Genomic DNA, 14715 nt, shown 5'->3' on the forward strand with positions numbered 1-14715 from the left:
ACTACACTGAGTCAGAATGGGCCCATTCATCATTTCAAATAACAAATGTGTTCAAACATACAATATGATAAATATAAATATGTTTTTTAAATTACCACCACTATGTTACATCACTAGTATATACTGACATGCTTAGGGATTTTGTGCTGTAATTACAGTAATACATAAAGCATTCTATGCAAATACATCAAGTAGTGATTACTTAATTAAAATCTATTAAATATTACTATCTAATTAATCATAACAGTGAAAATGAAAGGAAGAAAAAACTAATTTTAAGAAAAACTTTCCTGCACCACATCAAACCCTTTATCGTCCCCTAAAAATAAACATTGCTCTCTGCAGGCATGAGGCATATACATCTGACTACGGTGCTTGCTTTGCCACTACAAAGCAACGTTGCAGTTCAGCACTGTTTGTGATGGTGTCTTCAACGGGTAGGTGGATTTTACACAGAATCCCCCCTTTCTTACGCAGACCGAAAGTGGATTCCCCCATCCTCTGGGCGTCTGTTGAGTGTGTGTACAGTGCGTGGTATCTGGTGGTAACAGCTCTGAGAGGGCTGGAGAATGTGTTGTGTGTGTGTGTGTGTGTGTGTGTGTGTGTGTGTGTGTGATGTGCTCAGGGTTTCTGAACTTACTGGTCGAGCATCTCCAGCAGCTGGTTGAAGACATCCTGGCCGAGGATCTCGGACTGAGAGGACTGGCTTTGGGCCATGGAGGCAAGGAGGGAGCTCTCTGCCCAGGACAAACAGGCCGCTGGCTCGCGCAGTCTACTGCAGACACACACACACACACACACACACACACACACACACACACACACACACACACACACACACACACACACACACACACACACACACACACACACATACACACACACGCACACACACACACACACACACACACACACACGCACACACACACAACACAGAGCAGTGTGAGTATGTACAGCACGTGTGGTCCCAGTGAATAACATTTCAATGCTTTTCTCATTTCACAACCTGCCCGCTTCTTTAGAGTTTTATATTCACAGATTTAGTCATCTGGCACACATGCCTCTTTTTTCTAAAAATGATGAAAGAAACATTGAAAGAAAACTGGATTGAGAAACACCTTTCACTTTCATAGGATTGTGCTGACAGATGCTCTTTCACTTTATGCTCTTTCAGATGCTCTGACATAACGTGCCATCCACGATAGACAGCATAATGCCATTTTGAATTGAATACTAATTGGTATAATATACATTCAGTTGGTGTTTACATGTAATCATTTCAGTCAACTTCAGTCAACTATAACTTTGCAGGAGAAGGTAGAGTTCAACTTTTTTTGGAACAATGTTTGAGCAAGGCTCTCTAGAGTCTAGACTGTGCTGAAAAAAATGTGTGTTGAATGGTAGTATTTTAATTTAATTTCATTTATGGTTGTTGCAAAACAAATCCCATGAAATATTGTGCCGTAGTTTATCATAAGTCTATATGGCCCACTTTAGAGATGCATGAGCCCATAAAACACATTGATTCCTTCTGCAGTGCAGATCATCAATATCAGACATGGGAGCGCCGAATGAGCTACGGCTGAACTGGGATCCACTGCAACCACAAACTGTTCTGTCTGACCTCACATAACATAAAGGCAATTAGTTAATGCAATTAGTGAGTAATTGGCAACCCGATGCAGTGCTAGAGAGCACTTGACGTTATTTCAAGGTATGGAAGTGAATCTTCTCTTCCTCCATTGTGTCAACAGGGAAATGTGTACAAAATAAGCCTGTCAGTAACAGACACGGACTCTTTTGACCCGCTCTCCCCCTGCAACCCTACACCTCCCTCTCGCTGAGCACCCCCATTGTTCCCGGTGAAGTGGCGCACGCGGTCGTCTGAGCGAGCGCAGCGGAATTCCCCGCAGCGTCTATATGATAGCGCTGCGCCGCGACTCTCAGTTTATTCCACTGAGCACACCCCACCGCGCCACGCCACCGAGTCCATCTGACACTGGCACTCGGCGGCAGAGGCGGAATTTCCCCCGCGTTCTGTGTGTGGGAGAGATATTAATACTCCTAAACCCTGCCGTATCTGCTGAACCCGAACTGGGGCTTTGACACACCATACCGTGGCATAGGCTAAACCACAACCATACACGCACCCATCTGGAAATACAACTCTGGGGAGATGAGCTAGTGTTTAAAGAATCTGTAAATGTTGATGGATCCTGATGCGTGTCTACATCCAATTTTAAAGATTAAAGGTTATTTCCAATAATATTATTCAGGAAAGTTTGGGGTAGACCTAAGCAATCAAACCTACCTAACCAACATAAACCACAAATTAAATATAACTTTACTACACTCTCAACTAATATAACACCTTCTAAATGTCAACTTTTGATTCATATCATATTTACAATCTGCATGACTACTAGGGGAATTATTTCATCATCTGAAAACCACAGCCCTTCAAATAAGAGGTAATGGCCGTGGATTAGCCTTAATTCCTCAAATGTAAAAAAAAATGAAAAGGCTGCCTCTGAGTGGGAGCGCACAGCCTTACAACCAAAAGCCTACGATAAAGCCGGATTTCTCGCTCTAAAAAAAGGGTAACGTTGCTGTTCACAAGCGAAGTAAGACTAATTTGCCCGCCACTTCTCTTTTTTCTGCATTTAGCCAAAGAGGTGTGGTACTAAGAGGCGAACGCCCGAGTTAAATTACTAGGACAACTGATCGCTGCCAAGCCTGTCATAGGGGAGAAAAGCGTCTTTCAACCCTAATGTGTACTTTAAGCCCCATAGATATTGTCATTTGGCACACTGAGAGACGCGCGGATGCCAAACCCTTACAAGTCAATTGTCACCCCGAGTACACAATCCCATCCCTCCACATTCCCACTTCCCATTGTACACACAAGATAATAATCTAAATCCAGCCGTATTTTACACGGCAGACATGCATAGTTCTGGCGCTTTTGTGTAATTGAGTAAATACGGCCCTTGTACACTAAGACTGGAAAGCATAATGGCATGAGGTACTGAAAGGACCAGGCTACCTGCTTTTCAAAGCCAGAGAACTGCATGTAGGCTACACTTAAAACACACATTTTATATCCTTACAGACTCTTCTTACTGTAATAATTAATAGTTTGGACACCCTGAGGACATTCACTGAAATGTAAATCAAAGAGTAAACGTAGAGTCGTAATTCACGTCATCGAATGTTATTTCATAACACACAAAACATCTTACAAAAATGGGAATCATCGCAAAGAAGGCTTGCCACGCTTGGCTGGACATCTGGAAGCATGCAATCATAGGCCGACACTCAGGTAATATTGTGCCTAACTTCAACTTCAAAAAATACTAATACTGTAACACACAACTTACATGATACATCTCTGATCCATCTCCCCTGAATCACTGTCGATTCATTGGACCTCCTTGGCCACACGTATCAGGTGGTCATTATGCTATTGCTAAGACATACATGCGTCACCAAACTTTCGGTAAATTAATCAAGAGAAAGGTTATGATTTAATTTCCAAAAATGATATTGTCAGTACGTAAAACATTAAATTTGAAATATCAGTGTCATTTCAAGGATCTTGCAGGCCTGCCTCCACGAATAGCAGTAGGCTAGGCCTGCTAGGATGATCACACTGAGCTCACTGTACCTTTACTGGATAAGGAGAGAGGCAGGTGGGCATGGCTATTGGCTACTGTTTCGAACTGTACCGGCTGTATCGGCTTCACGGACATGGGCTACTGTGTTTAACTTAATAGTTACAGTTAGCACCTGCACATAATACATATTGACATAATATTACATTAAATATTTACCACAACAATACTGAACAATGTTGCCATGGATAGCATTATTTAAGTACATTCAGATTATTGAAAGTGCCTCAACCACATTCTATTAAAAAGTATTATTAGGCCTATCACATATCAAGCAGTAAAAATATTGTATGGCCATTTTTCAGTGGTGACGTTACATTTAAACCAGTTGATTTTTGATTTATAGTTTGGCCCTTATAATGAGAATGAATAAAATCAGCAAAACACAGGCCAACCACAGAGCCCCAAGGAAGGAAAGACTTGCCCTCTGCCAAGTGGAAATTCACCACGACCAACACGGCTAGACTCTTATATAACATGATGCATCTGCTATGAAAGGCCTGCCCGCCCGCCCGCCACAGAAATGCCCCTCCCAGTGGAGAACAGGATATCTCTTATGTTTATGTGTTATTACACTTAATATTGTTAACATTTCAGCCCAGTGAGAACATGGGGATTATATAGGTCTAGAGCAGGTGTTGAGTGTCTGCTCTCCCCAGGTCAGTCGGCGTGAGCATGCCACACATACGTTGCCCGCGACCGGAGAGGCAGGCTGACAGCCCAATATAATGACATCAGCGGCCTTGGTTGGAGAGCAGAACTTGGCCGGAGGCTGGATGTGTTGTTGGGGGCATGGAGCAGTAGCTAGAGGGGGGACGGGGTTGGTTGAGGGAATCAGAACCAAGCAACCCAATAACCTGGTGGTGTTGGGGCGGCGGTGGTTGAGCTGGTATATTGCCAGAAACACAGCGCAGGGGGGGCGTCAGCCAAGGAACGACATCATCGTCCCACAAAAAGGCACAGCACCCACGGAGAGAAGCATCTTGTCCTTTTCTATCCAAGTCGTGTCAGGGGTGTGATTTACAGCCCCGGGGATGACAGCTAGATGAGTGGGTGGTGTGGTGTGGTGAGCAGGAGATGGGGGGGGGGGGGGGGGGTACAGAAGTAGGGAAGGGGTTTATTGCCAGGTTCTTGGTGGCAGTGGCATGCATAGCTCCCTGGTGTTAGAATAGCAAGGCCTGTGAAACATAACAACTAACAATGCCACAATTATCCTCCTGGCAAAAACTAATCAAACAAATCAAAACATTTTTTTTTTTTTGAAAGTTTGGCAACCAACCAGGGAGTGTCAAAGCTACCATGTGGATGAATCATAGTCATACCCACCCAGACACCCACACACACATACACACACACACACACACTGACAGGATGCGGGGGACGTTGAACTCCTCTGTGCTGCTCAATAGTTTATGATGAGGTTAGAACATGCCTTGATTTGATCAGACACTCTGAGATTTTAATATAATCTGACTGACTGATCACTCTTGTTGAGTTAGCGCACCGGAAATATATGATCGCCCACAGGTTAAGAGTCACGAACAGCAAATAATGATCTTACAATAGAATGTATCCTCTAACATTTATTTCTCCTGGAATAACACCACTTTTATAGATTAAAAGGCATCCGATGATGCTATCAAAGATTATTATACATTATTTCTTTTTTTTTTAATTATACAATATTTCTTTTCTTCATATAGCGCATATAGAGAATCAATTCGAGAGGAAGAGACACATTGCCAATGTGACTTTTTCCAAAGCAGATAGATGAGCTGAATGGTCATCGTTTTCACATTAGTTTGGGTCTGTCGCCGTTTTGTTCCCCTTTGTGCTTCAGCAGTTTTGTGGCGGGCTGTGGTTGTGTCAGCCGTGGGCTGCTGGCAGGTGTCCGGTTACGAGAGGAGTTATTTTGTCAGCCCGAGGGAAAGGCTGCTCAGCGTCCACTTAAAGACAGACCTGGCCCCCTGTGCAGACGGGACTGGGTCAAAGGTCACCAGCTAAACAGGGGGCGGCCATTGTCTCCCGGCAGGTTGGGCACATCCACCGATGAAAACGCAATCAAAACAAACAGCCACAGCCGATCGGGGGAGACAGGGGACCTTCTCCAGTGTCTTCATTAATCAGGGACCTGGGAGCGTTCAAAGGGCTCAGCTCTGCCCAACCCACCCACCCCCCAACTCATCCTTCAAACTCAGGACTGACATGAGGGCTCAACAAAAGAAAGACACCCCAACCTGAAGATTCTCCTCTTTTCAGGCGCGTGCTTATATTGTGGGGGAAAAAAGGCAGGATGAATTCAGTCAACTTGGGTAAGAAGATACAAAGGGTGTGGGGGAAAAAAAGAGAACTTTGCACAACTTTCAAACAAGCACCACCCACGGTGACAAGCTGTTGCGTTTTTTGTCTTTTCATCATAAGAAGGCAGCTGTTGGTGCACATAAGAAATTGTAAACTGGTTTTGTGATTTCTAATCTACTCATAGAATTCCGTCATTGCATACTAATATCCAAATCCCCTAAAGGCAACTTCAATGTTTGAATAACTAAATCCCACTAAACACAGTTGAAACGCCACCTCTTACAACTCTATGTATCAAAATGTTTCACATTCACAAATGTCATTGTGAAATGTACCATGTCATACACATGCCATGCCCACACTGGCATGAATCTATATATAAAAATAACATTTTAATCTGATGTCAACAGAGAAGCATTATTGGAAACTGAATAGATACATCTCAAAACGGAGGGAGGAGTTCAACTCAGTGCTTGTCGTGACGTCTTTTGGTTTCAAAAGATTATAGCAACTCGGCTTCTCTTTGTGGCTATGAATGTACAAGGAGTTGGTTAGAAAGTTTAGCGGGTCAACTCTTTCACCTGTGTAAATGAGGTGTTGTTTCTGTCCCTTGCTGTCTCATCTGTGAAACTCGTGGTTAAGGTGATAAGCCTTCCCTACGGCAGTTGGATTACAGTCTAAAACAACAGCGATAACAGGAACCCATATACTCTGGACCACCACAAACACTAAAAACACAGAAACACAACAGGCGACGACAGCAGCGTGTAGAGAACTGAGACTTGGTCTAGCATCGTCTTTGTCCTAAGAGGGTTACTGTGTGTTTTTGTTTAATATCTCTGTTGGTCAGTTTTCAGACACATTCGCCAGAGGTAGACATGCTAACAGTGGTCAGCTGAAGTGGATTTTCTTCAAGTAGGCCAATCCTGTTAATCTACCCACCTTTGCCTAAGGGTAAAGTTAGACAGATAGGGTGTCAGATCTCTGTTTGTTAGAGGCTTAGTTCTGCATTGCCTGCAATTAAGGCTGCTAGAAGCTACCAAAAGGTCAAACCATTCCAACTTTGTGGACTCTTTGTGTCTCAGTTTTGAAACCTCAGTGCATGTAGGCTACATCTCAACTTGAAACCCAATCAAAGGTTTCTCATATCTCAGTTCTTGAATTCCAGAAGAGTGTAGATGACACTGCCATGCACTTCAACAGTGAGAAGCACTTTCTTACATGTGAACTAGATTCTATGTATCAAATATGTTGACGAGCACAACTGTTGACTGTTGCACAACAGAGTCATCACTTGGAATGACAGGAACTGGAAAGTACAGGGTACGCTCATACATTTTCAGACGCTTGTCAGTCAAACCAAAAGAAAAATCTGCACACTGTTAGATACTCCCATAAACTTTCTTCCGCAACGCTTGGATCTTGAAGATCTTCTTCGTCAGGTCAAGATAAACAAAAGGGAAAGGGAAATACGAAACAGCATTGGAGGTGAAGAGACAGACATACAGACATAGTGGTCTATAAATACTGGACTATCTCCAGGCCCTGCCAGCACATCTCAATAGCCCAATGCACAGGAAGAGAGGAGATAGAGCAGCCAAGAGAGGAGAGATAGAGAGAAGAAGGGATGAAAGGAGGCAGGAGGGAAGTGAAGAGGTGAGAGGAGAGCAGAAGAAGAGAGCACAGGAAAGAAGAGAAGACAAGAGAGGAGAAGACACAAAAGAGGAGAAGGAGAGTTGAATAGAGGAGAGGAGACAAGCGGAGAAGATAAAAGAAAAGAGGAGAGTGGAGGAAAGAAGAAGAGAAGATAGGAGGGGAGAAGAGAGAAAAGAGATGGAAATGGACTTGAAAAGTAGAAGAGAGGAGAAGGGAAGAGTTGAGGAGCAGAGTGTTGAGCAGAGACACGGGCCGTCTCAAGTGTCCGCTTGCACCCCTCTCTCGGCCGACGGCCACTCTAGACCCTAACGCCCCCACACACTGGCATTGTTGCTAAAAGTGCCCCCCACCTATAAATATCAGACACAGGCAGCAGCTGAGGCCTCAGACACAACTGTTCCCACCCTGAGTTTGCACTTCCACACCGCCTCCGTCTCCGGTGTCTCCGCCGCCGCGCTGGATAAAACCAGTCCAACCAACCGACACAGAGAATCAACCACCGCCACTGGTTTGGACCGGATTCGGCAAGGATATATACTGTTGGGGGACACGGAGGTGTCCAATCACAGAGCCACTGTGTTGGTTCTGGTTCAAGAATGGGACTGGAAACAATGTTCTAAAAACAAGCAGTCACTACCAGCAAAACAACCCCCAGAAAGCAGTGGTGTAATCTTTCCTTCAGAACATGCCACCATATGCGTTAGTACACAAGCTGGTGCCCCCATTGTCTCATTTCAAAACTACGCTAGATCACTGTCCACAGGGGTAAAGTACACACAACACGTGCATTTGTGTATTGGAAAGCTTAGCCGTTACTTAGCCGTGAAAGCCAAGACTCTGAGCTGAGCTCCCGAGTGTTGTTGTAAATGGAAAAGGCACACCAGCTATATTTAATCGGTAGCATGGAGACACACTCGGTCTGGTCCTTACCGTGGAAAGGTGTGCTCAGGGCAGTACGGCATGGCTGCATAGGGAGAGGTCATGCTGTGCCAAACGAAGGTCTCTTCTCGGGGCTTGTCCACGCGATCAGTAAGTGGCAAAGGCACATGTATCAAGGTGTGTTTACCGAGAACTGTTCGATAAATACGTACATGAAAAAAAAGTAAACAACGTAAACGGCGTAAACAAGAGGAGAGCAGAACATGTACAAGTAGAAAGAGACGGAGCGATCAGAGATTAAAGTGCATGTGGATCAAGTGTGCACAGGGGTAAGTACAGTGTGGAGGATGTTTTGGTTTGGGTTATTTTTTCTACGGGGCCACAACCGCCCGGGGGAGGGGTCAGTGCCACCCAACTGACCAATCCCAGTGAGCACCTGGCATGGGGGTATCATACTCCCCAGTTGCTAGGATATAGTTATTAAGCAACACCCCCCACCCCCCACCCCACACACCCTTCTTACCCCCTCTCTCACCCCCCCGGCCTGCCAACCCCTCTACCCCCCTCCTCCCTCTACCCCCACACTACCCCCCCTCCAATCCTTTCTACCCCACCCCAGCCTGCCCAGCCTGTCAACCCCCCATACACACACACACACACACACACACACACACACACACACACACACACACACACACTTCTGAAGGGCTCATGCCAGTGCCATTTGCTCTCTGAAATTTCCACCCAGATTCCCCAGAGCTCTGTGTCTCGGGCGCGCCGATTGCGCCGGTTGCATCACTGGCCGCGCTGACCACTCTTAGCCAGCCCCGCCAGACCCGCCAGACCCGCCAGCCACATTACCCTGGTGAAAGGGATGCCAGTGTAAGTGCCCTCTCTGCCCCCTACGCTTTTTGCCCCAGGGCGGGGGCATATTTGGAGGGTGGGAGAGAGGGGAGGGCGAGGCAGCCCTGTGCTTGGACTCTGACCCCCCTGCCCCCTGTCAGCCTCTTTTCTGTCTCTCCTGTTGATGTCCAGTCACTCCAGTTGATGTCCAGTCTCTGCTGTTGGTGTTCAGTCTCTCCTGTTGGTGTTCAGTCGCTCCTGTTGATGTCCAGTCTCTCCTGTTGATGTCCAGTCTGTGATGTTGGTGTTCAGTCTGTGATGTTGATGTCCAGTCACTAGGCTACTGTTATTGATATTCAGTCACTTCTGTTGATGTCTAGTTTCTGCTACTGATATGGGCTTAAAGACACTTAGGCTGCTGAACCTGGTGATGGTGAGTTAGAGAATTAGAGAGAGAGAGAGAGAGAGAGAGAGAGAGAGAGAGAGAGATGGCAAGAGATAGACAGATACAGGGAGAGGTAAACAAATGTAACACATTAAACACAGAGGGTGTAAGAGAGAGAGAGATAGATAGAGATAGAGAGATAGACGGACAGGAAGAGGTTAAAATGTAGAGAGGGAAAGTGGGCGAGACAGAGGTAGAAATAGATAGAGGGAACGGAGAGAGAGAGGGATAAATAAAGGGATGAGGTATGGAGGTGTGGAGAGTAGGGACCAGGAGAGTTCTATGGGTGAATGTGTGTGTGTGTGGGGGGGGGGGGGGGCATGGGGGGGTATGTGGCTGGTGAGGTTAATTAGAAGTCTGTTAGCTCTTCCACTTGTGTTAAATGCCCTGACCCCCCCCCCACACACACAGACACACACACAGACACACATACCCTCACCCCTGTGGCAGCACTGGGGTCGTCTGGGCGGGAGCAGCATCTTGTTGCTATGCCCACTCCTGTGAACCCTGGCCAGACAGGGAGAGGACAGGCGCATGGGAACGATACATTTCCCAGCCCTCTCAGAGCTGTTAGATACCACTTACACACACTCACACACACACTGTCGCACTTGCTAACACGTATACACAGCCTCTCATTCTCTGTCCTAGTAGAACGGACACTTACTTCAAGACACTTCAACACACACACACACACACACACACACAGACAAACACAAACACACACTCTCAAAGACAGAGACCCACAGAAAGACATTGGACCCCCCCCCCACCCACACACACACACACAGCATACACTTATACATAGTATACATATTTAAACACAGACACACACACTCACACACACAGAGATGATTATTGTGTTTTATTCATCATAATCCTTCATTGTGCTGGTGTGGCTCCCCTCTCTGAGTGCTCTGGTAGGCTCAAGCGTCGAGGTGTTTTGCAGTTTTTAGGGGATGAATGGCCAATGAGTCACCGTGGCTAAAATAAAAGGCAGGGTCAACGTGGGGGGACGCACAATAAATAGATGCTGAGTATCCAGGGAGCTCTCTGCCCACTGCAGGCCTGATGGACTTTTGTACCTTTCAGCCCCCCCTCCTCGCCCCCCCAACACCATCACCACCACCGCCGCCACCGCCACTTCCCCAATCCCCTTACCCATGATGCACCTGTGAGGCCAAGTGATGTCAGTGGAGCTGTATACCTTCCTGGTGAGCTCAGGCTGTAGCCAGGGCGCATCTTTTTAATAGCTTATTGAGAGGCGAAAGTGACACGTGGAAAAATATCTGCCCCCATACCCCCTCCCAACCCAAACTCCCCCACCACCATACACATACTAAATACCTACCAATACATACAAGCACACACACACACACACTCCCCGATCCCTCCCACTATTGCTTCTTCTCTTTCTCCACCTGCCAAGGCAGCAGAAAGTTATTTTAAACTGCCCGCCTCCCTAACATACACACACTCACACACACACACACACACACACACACACACCCCACACCCAGGAAGATCTCTCCTAACATCTGCAAATTGTGTGTCCTGCTTTGGGAGTGCCATTCCTGAACACAGTCCAAGTCAAACAGCACGCTCTGCCGTGCTACAAGCTGCATTAGTGCAAGCCAGCGGGTGGCAAATTTCCATACCTCATCAGCCTGACTCCCCTACCACTTCATCAGCTCTCGATGCGCTAAGATCTACAGTGCCTCTTAATTGCCACCAGTGACATATCGCTCTGTGTGGCTTGTCTGCGTGGCTTATTATGACGCTGCCATTCCAAAAGTACTTACAGTAGAAAGGTTACACGGCACGCTGGTTTAAGGCATGCTAGGATGCTCTTATATGGTATACTTTCTGCTCTGCAAGTATACGATTTAAAAAAAGTAAACAACTTTTAAAAGTAAATGGAAAAGGGAACGCAGCCAAATTGAATAGTTAGTGTTTTGCAATGTATATTTCAAATGGACCAGTTGCTGACTGAATTTGATTAGTTCAGGCTGATCATACTCTTACAATACATATATGAGTAATGTGGATGACATTTTAACTGATCCATTATTGAAGGAAATTATCATATAACACAAATATAGATAAAGATGCTGGTATTTTTTAAACAAACATTCATATTCACTGGCATGCAGTTGTGTCATCAAGTCACCATTACAGATAGTTGGTAAAACCGCAGTCATGTCATTTGTTATTATGACAGCTTATTAACATGTAACAGAGGCGGCTATGACACAAGGATCATTATGAAGCTATCGCGATAATTACTAACGCTGGGAACATGACTTTGGACATCACTGGACATTAACGGAGATGTCGACTAATGATGGCGCACGGCATCTGTCCTTGTCCTGCCATGTTTACGCTAGAGTTATTTCAATCTTATGAGGGAGAGTACAAGTAAAATATTACCGTTTATTACTGTATACTATGTTGACATGTGCTGGGATGCCAGTTCTGTTTAAAGTCCCCTAAACATGCTTTGGAAGTTGGCTGTTGTTCATTGCCATTGATTTCCCACGCTGTTTCACAGCCGAGGTGCCTGCCGACCATGTCAATAATTTACAAAGTAAGATGACAGACGTGACAGAGCAACTGCTGCTCATCAATCGAGCCTCCTTCAAACGCATCAGAGGCTGCGGGCTACTCTCAGGGCAGATGCCTTGGGCCGCATAAATCAGAACCGCCCGCTCTTCAGCGTCTCCTCTGACTAAGCACCTGCTTTGTCTAAAGGTTGCGCATATTTCCTTCCTCCTGACTGCGGAAAATCCAAATTTGGATGCAAGCCCCGGTATCAAACAACAGAGCATTGAGGGTTTATTTGTGTGTGTGTGGAAATGTCTTTCTTTCTTCTGGGTTCTCTTCAGCCACTCTGTCTGTCTGCTGAGTAGGCTATACAGTGATGATGAGGCAATCACCTTCTTCTCGTCTTGAACCGCATCGTAAAAACAGGATCAAACCTAGCCTCTCAAGCCACAGAGCTATGTGGAACGTGTGTACACAATGTCCTCCTCTGCTCTCTCTCTCTCTCTCTCACTCTCTTCTCTCTCCCTCTCTCTCTCCCTCCTCCTCTCTGCAAGGGCAGTCTGCCTCTGCTCTTCCTTCACTCCAACGACCTCACCTAGTGATTACGACTGTGATTTGCCCTGAAACACGAGCCATGACATCATTAATTACCCCTAATGCGGCAAGCGTCATGCTTCAGGCCCGTCACCCCGTTCACATGCGGATACCATGTTCTATTTGCTGTCCGGCGGGCAAAGCGTCAGCTGCGGACTGATGGTCACTAACTCGGTCCATGCCGGGGCATCATCTTTGGGCCCCCCTGTGCCCCCCCTGTGCCCCCCCCCAGCTCGTCTCGATCACTTCATTACCAGCGTGGCGGGGCGGAGGGGCCTCGGGACCGGACGAGAGCGCCCTCCGCCAGACGGGTGCTAATCTACCAGGTGCTAATCTCTGGCTCCGGCAGTGGCAGGGCGGCTTGTATAGACACCGAGCCGAGGGCTACTGCCTATGTAACTTTAGAGCATCCACCCAGCACCACCACCACACCACCCCTCAAGCCTACAAGCCTCCTGACCCAGAACTGCATCCCCACTCCTGCCCATACCTCCCCTCCCCCACCCACCCCCCCCACAACACACTATCCTGACGTGGGTACTGTCCCTGGGCACACTAGAGTGAGTTGGTGGCCATGCCAGTGGCTATTGGCTAATGCCCGGCGTTGGTGTGCAGGATGCCAGTGGGCAGTTGTCGGGCCCAGCTGATGCGGAGGGCTTTAGCTCGGAGGCCCCGGAGAGACGTGGCGAGCCGACCGCACACACGCCGTGGGACCCACACACTCCCGCCTCTCTCAGGACCCACGGGGTCGTGTGGCGGCTGGGCATGCCATTGTGTTTATGCGTGTGTGTGTGTGTGTGTGTGTTCTGCTATGTGTGTGCTTTGTGTGTGTGTGCGTGTGTTCAGCTATGTGAGTTTATATGTGTGTGTGTTCAGCTATGTGTGTGTCTTTGTGTGTGTGTGTGTGTGTGTGTGTGTGTGTGTGTGTGTGTGTGTGTGTGTGTTCAGCTATGTGTGTGTATACGTGTCTGAGTGTGTGTGTGTGTGTGTGTGTGTTCAGCTATGTGTACGTGTGTGTGTATGCATGTTCAGCTATGTGTGTGTGTGTGTGTGTGTGTGCATTTCTGTGTATGTTTGCGTGCCTGCGTGCGTGCGAGTGGGTGGATGTATTCTCGTCGGTGACTAACGGAGGGAAAATCCTGATGCGTCAAAAGCCCCAGTGTCCGATGCACTGTCCAAGAGGCGATAATTCATGGAGCTCTGTGCCCTGTAGGTCACTCAAAACTGCCCGGCAACTCTACCATTGTTTATCATTCCACCCAATACAGGCCAGCAATATTCGTCCACCGACGAGATCCATCATGGAAGATTAATTAAATTAAGGACTTTCATTTTTTCATTTTTTTTCATTTATCCTTTATTTTACCAGGTGATATCCCATTAAGATAATCAAATCTCTTTTACAAGGGAGCCCTGGGGGAACTAATACACAAGTTGCACAGAGACATTGATGACAAGATAGACTAACATAGAAGAAAGACATGAGGACTAGACAGGTCAACAACAAACAGCAACTCAAGCCAGTGACACAATAAACAAAACAGATTTACAGTACATGTTAAACAATTTAAAAATTACATTATGGGGTCATTGAAAACATGTGCACTGTTCAGATTCATATTGTTCAAGAAATTGTTTAAAATGTCTAAGTGGGATAAAAACAGAAAGCTTCAAAACTTTTGGAGCAAATTCCAAGATACCAAGAAGCAGCATAACTAAAAGCAATCTTTCCAGATTCAGTTGTTCTACGTGGAATATTTAGAGCAAGAGTGTTAACTG

At 46.5% G+C, this 14715-nt stretch overlaps 1 protein-coding gene across 3 annotated transcripts in view; it reads right to left on the reverse strand.

Annotated features, from left to right (window-relative positions):
* The window catches only part of tp63 (tumor protein p63), a 57121-nt gene extending 48354 nt beyond the window's left edge, over positions 1-8767 (reverse strand). Inside the window, exons 1-2 of one of the 3 annotated variants that reach the window (XM_062555780.1) lie at positions 8562-8763; positions 641-775 (exon numbers count right to left, since the gene is read on the reverse strand). In XM_062555780.1, coding sequence (XP_062411764.1) covers positions 641-775; positions 8562-8614 — 188 coding nt within the window. In that variant the 5' untranslated portion in view covers positions 8615-8763. Of the gene's footprint in view, positions 1-640; positions 776-8561 lie in introns of all 3 variants that reach the window. The other 2 variants (XM_062555786.1, XM_062555787.1) reach the window with 2 other exon arrangements.
* Between the last annotated feature and the right edge of the window lie 5948 nt (positions 8768-14715).

This window comes from Sardina pilchardus, chromosome 15 (genome assembly GCF_963854185.1).
Source record: "Sardina pilchardus chromosome 15, fSarPil1.1, whole genome shotgun sequence".
Lineage (NCBI taxonomy): Eukaryota > Metazoa > Chordata > Actinopteri > Clupeiformes > Clupeidae > Sardina > Sardina pilchardus.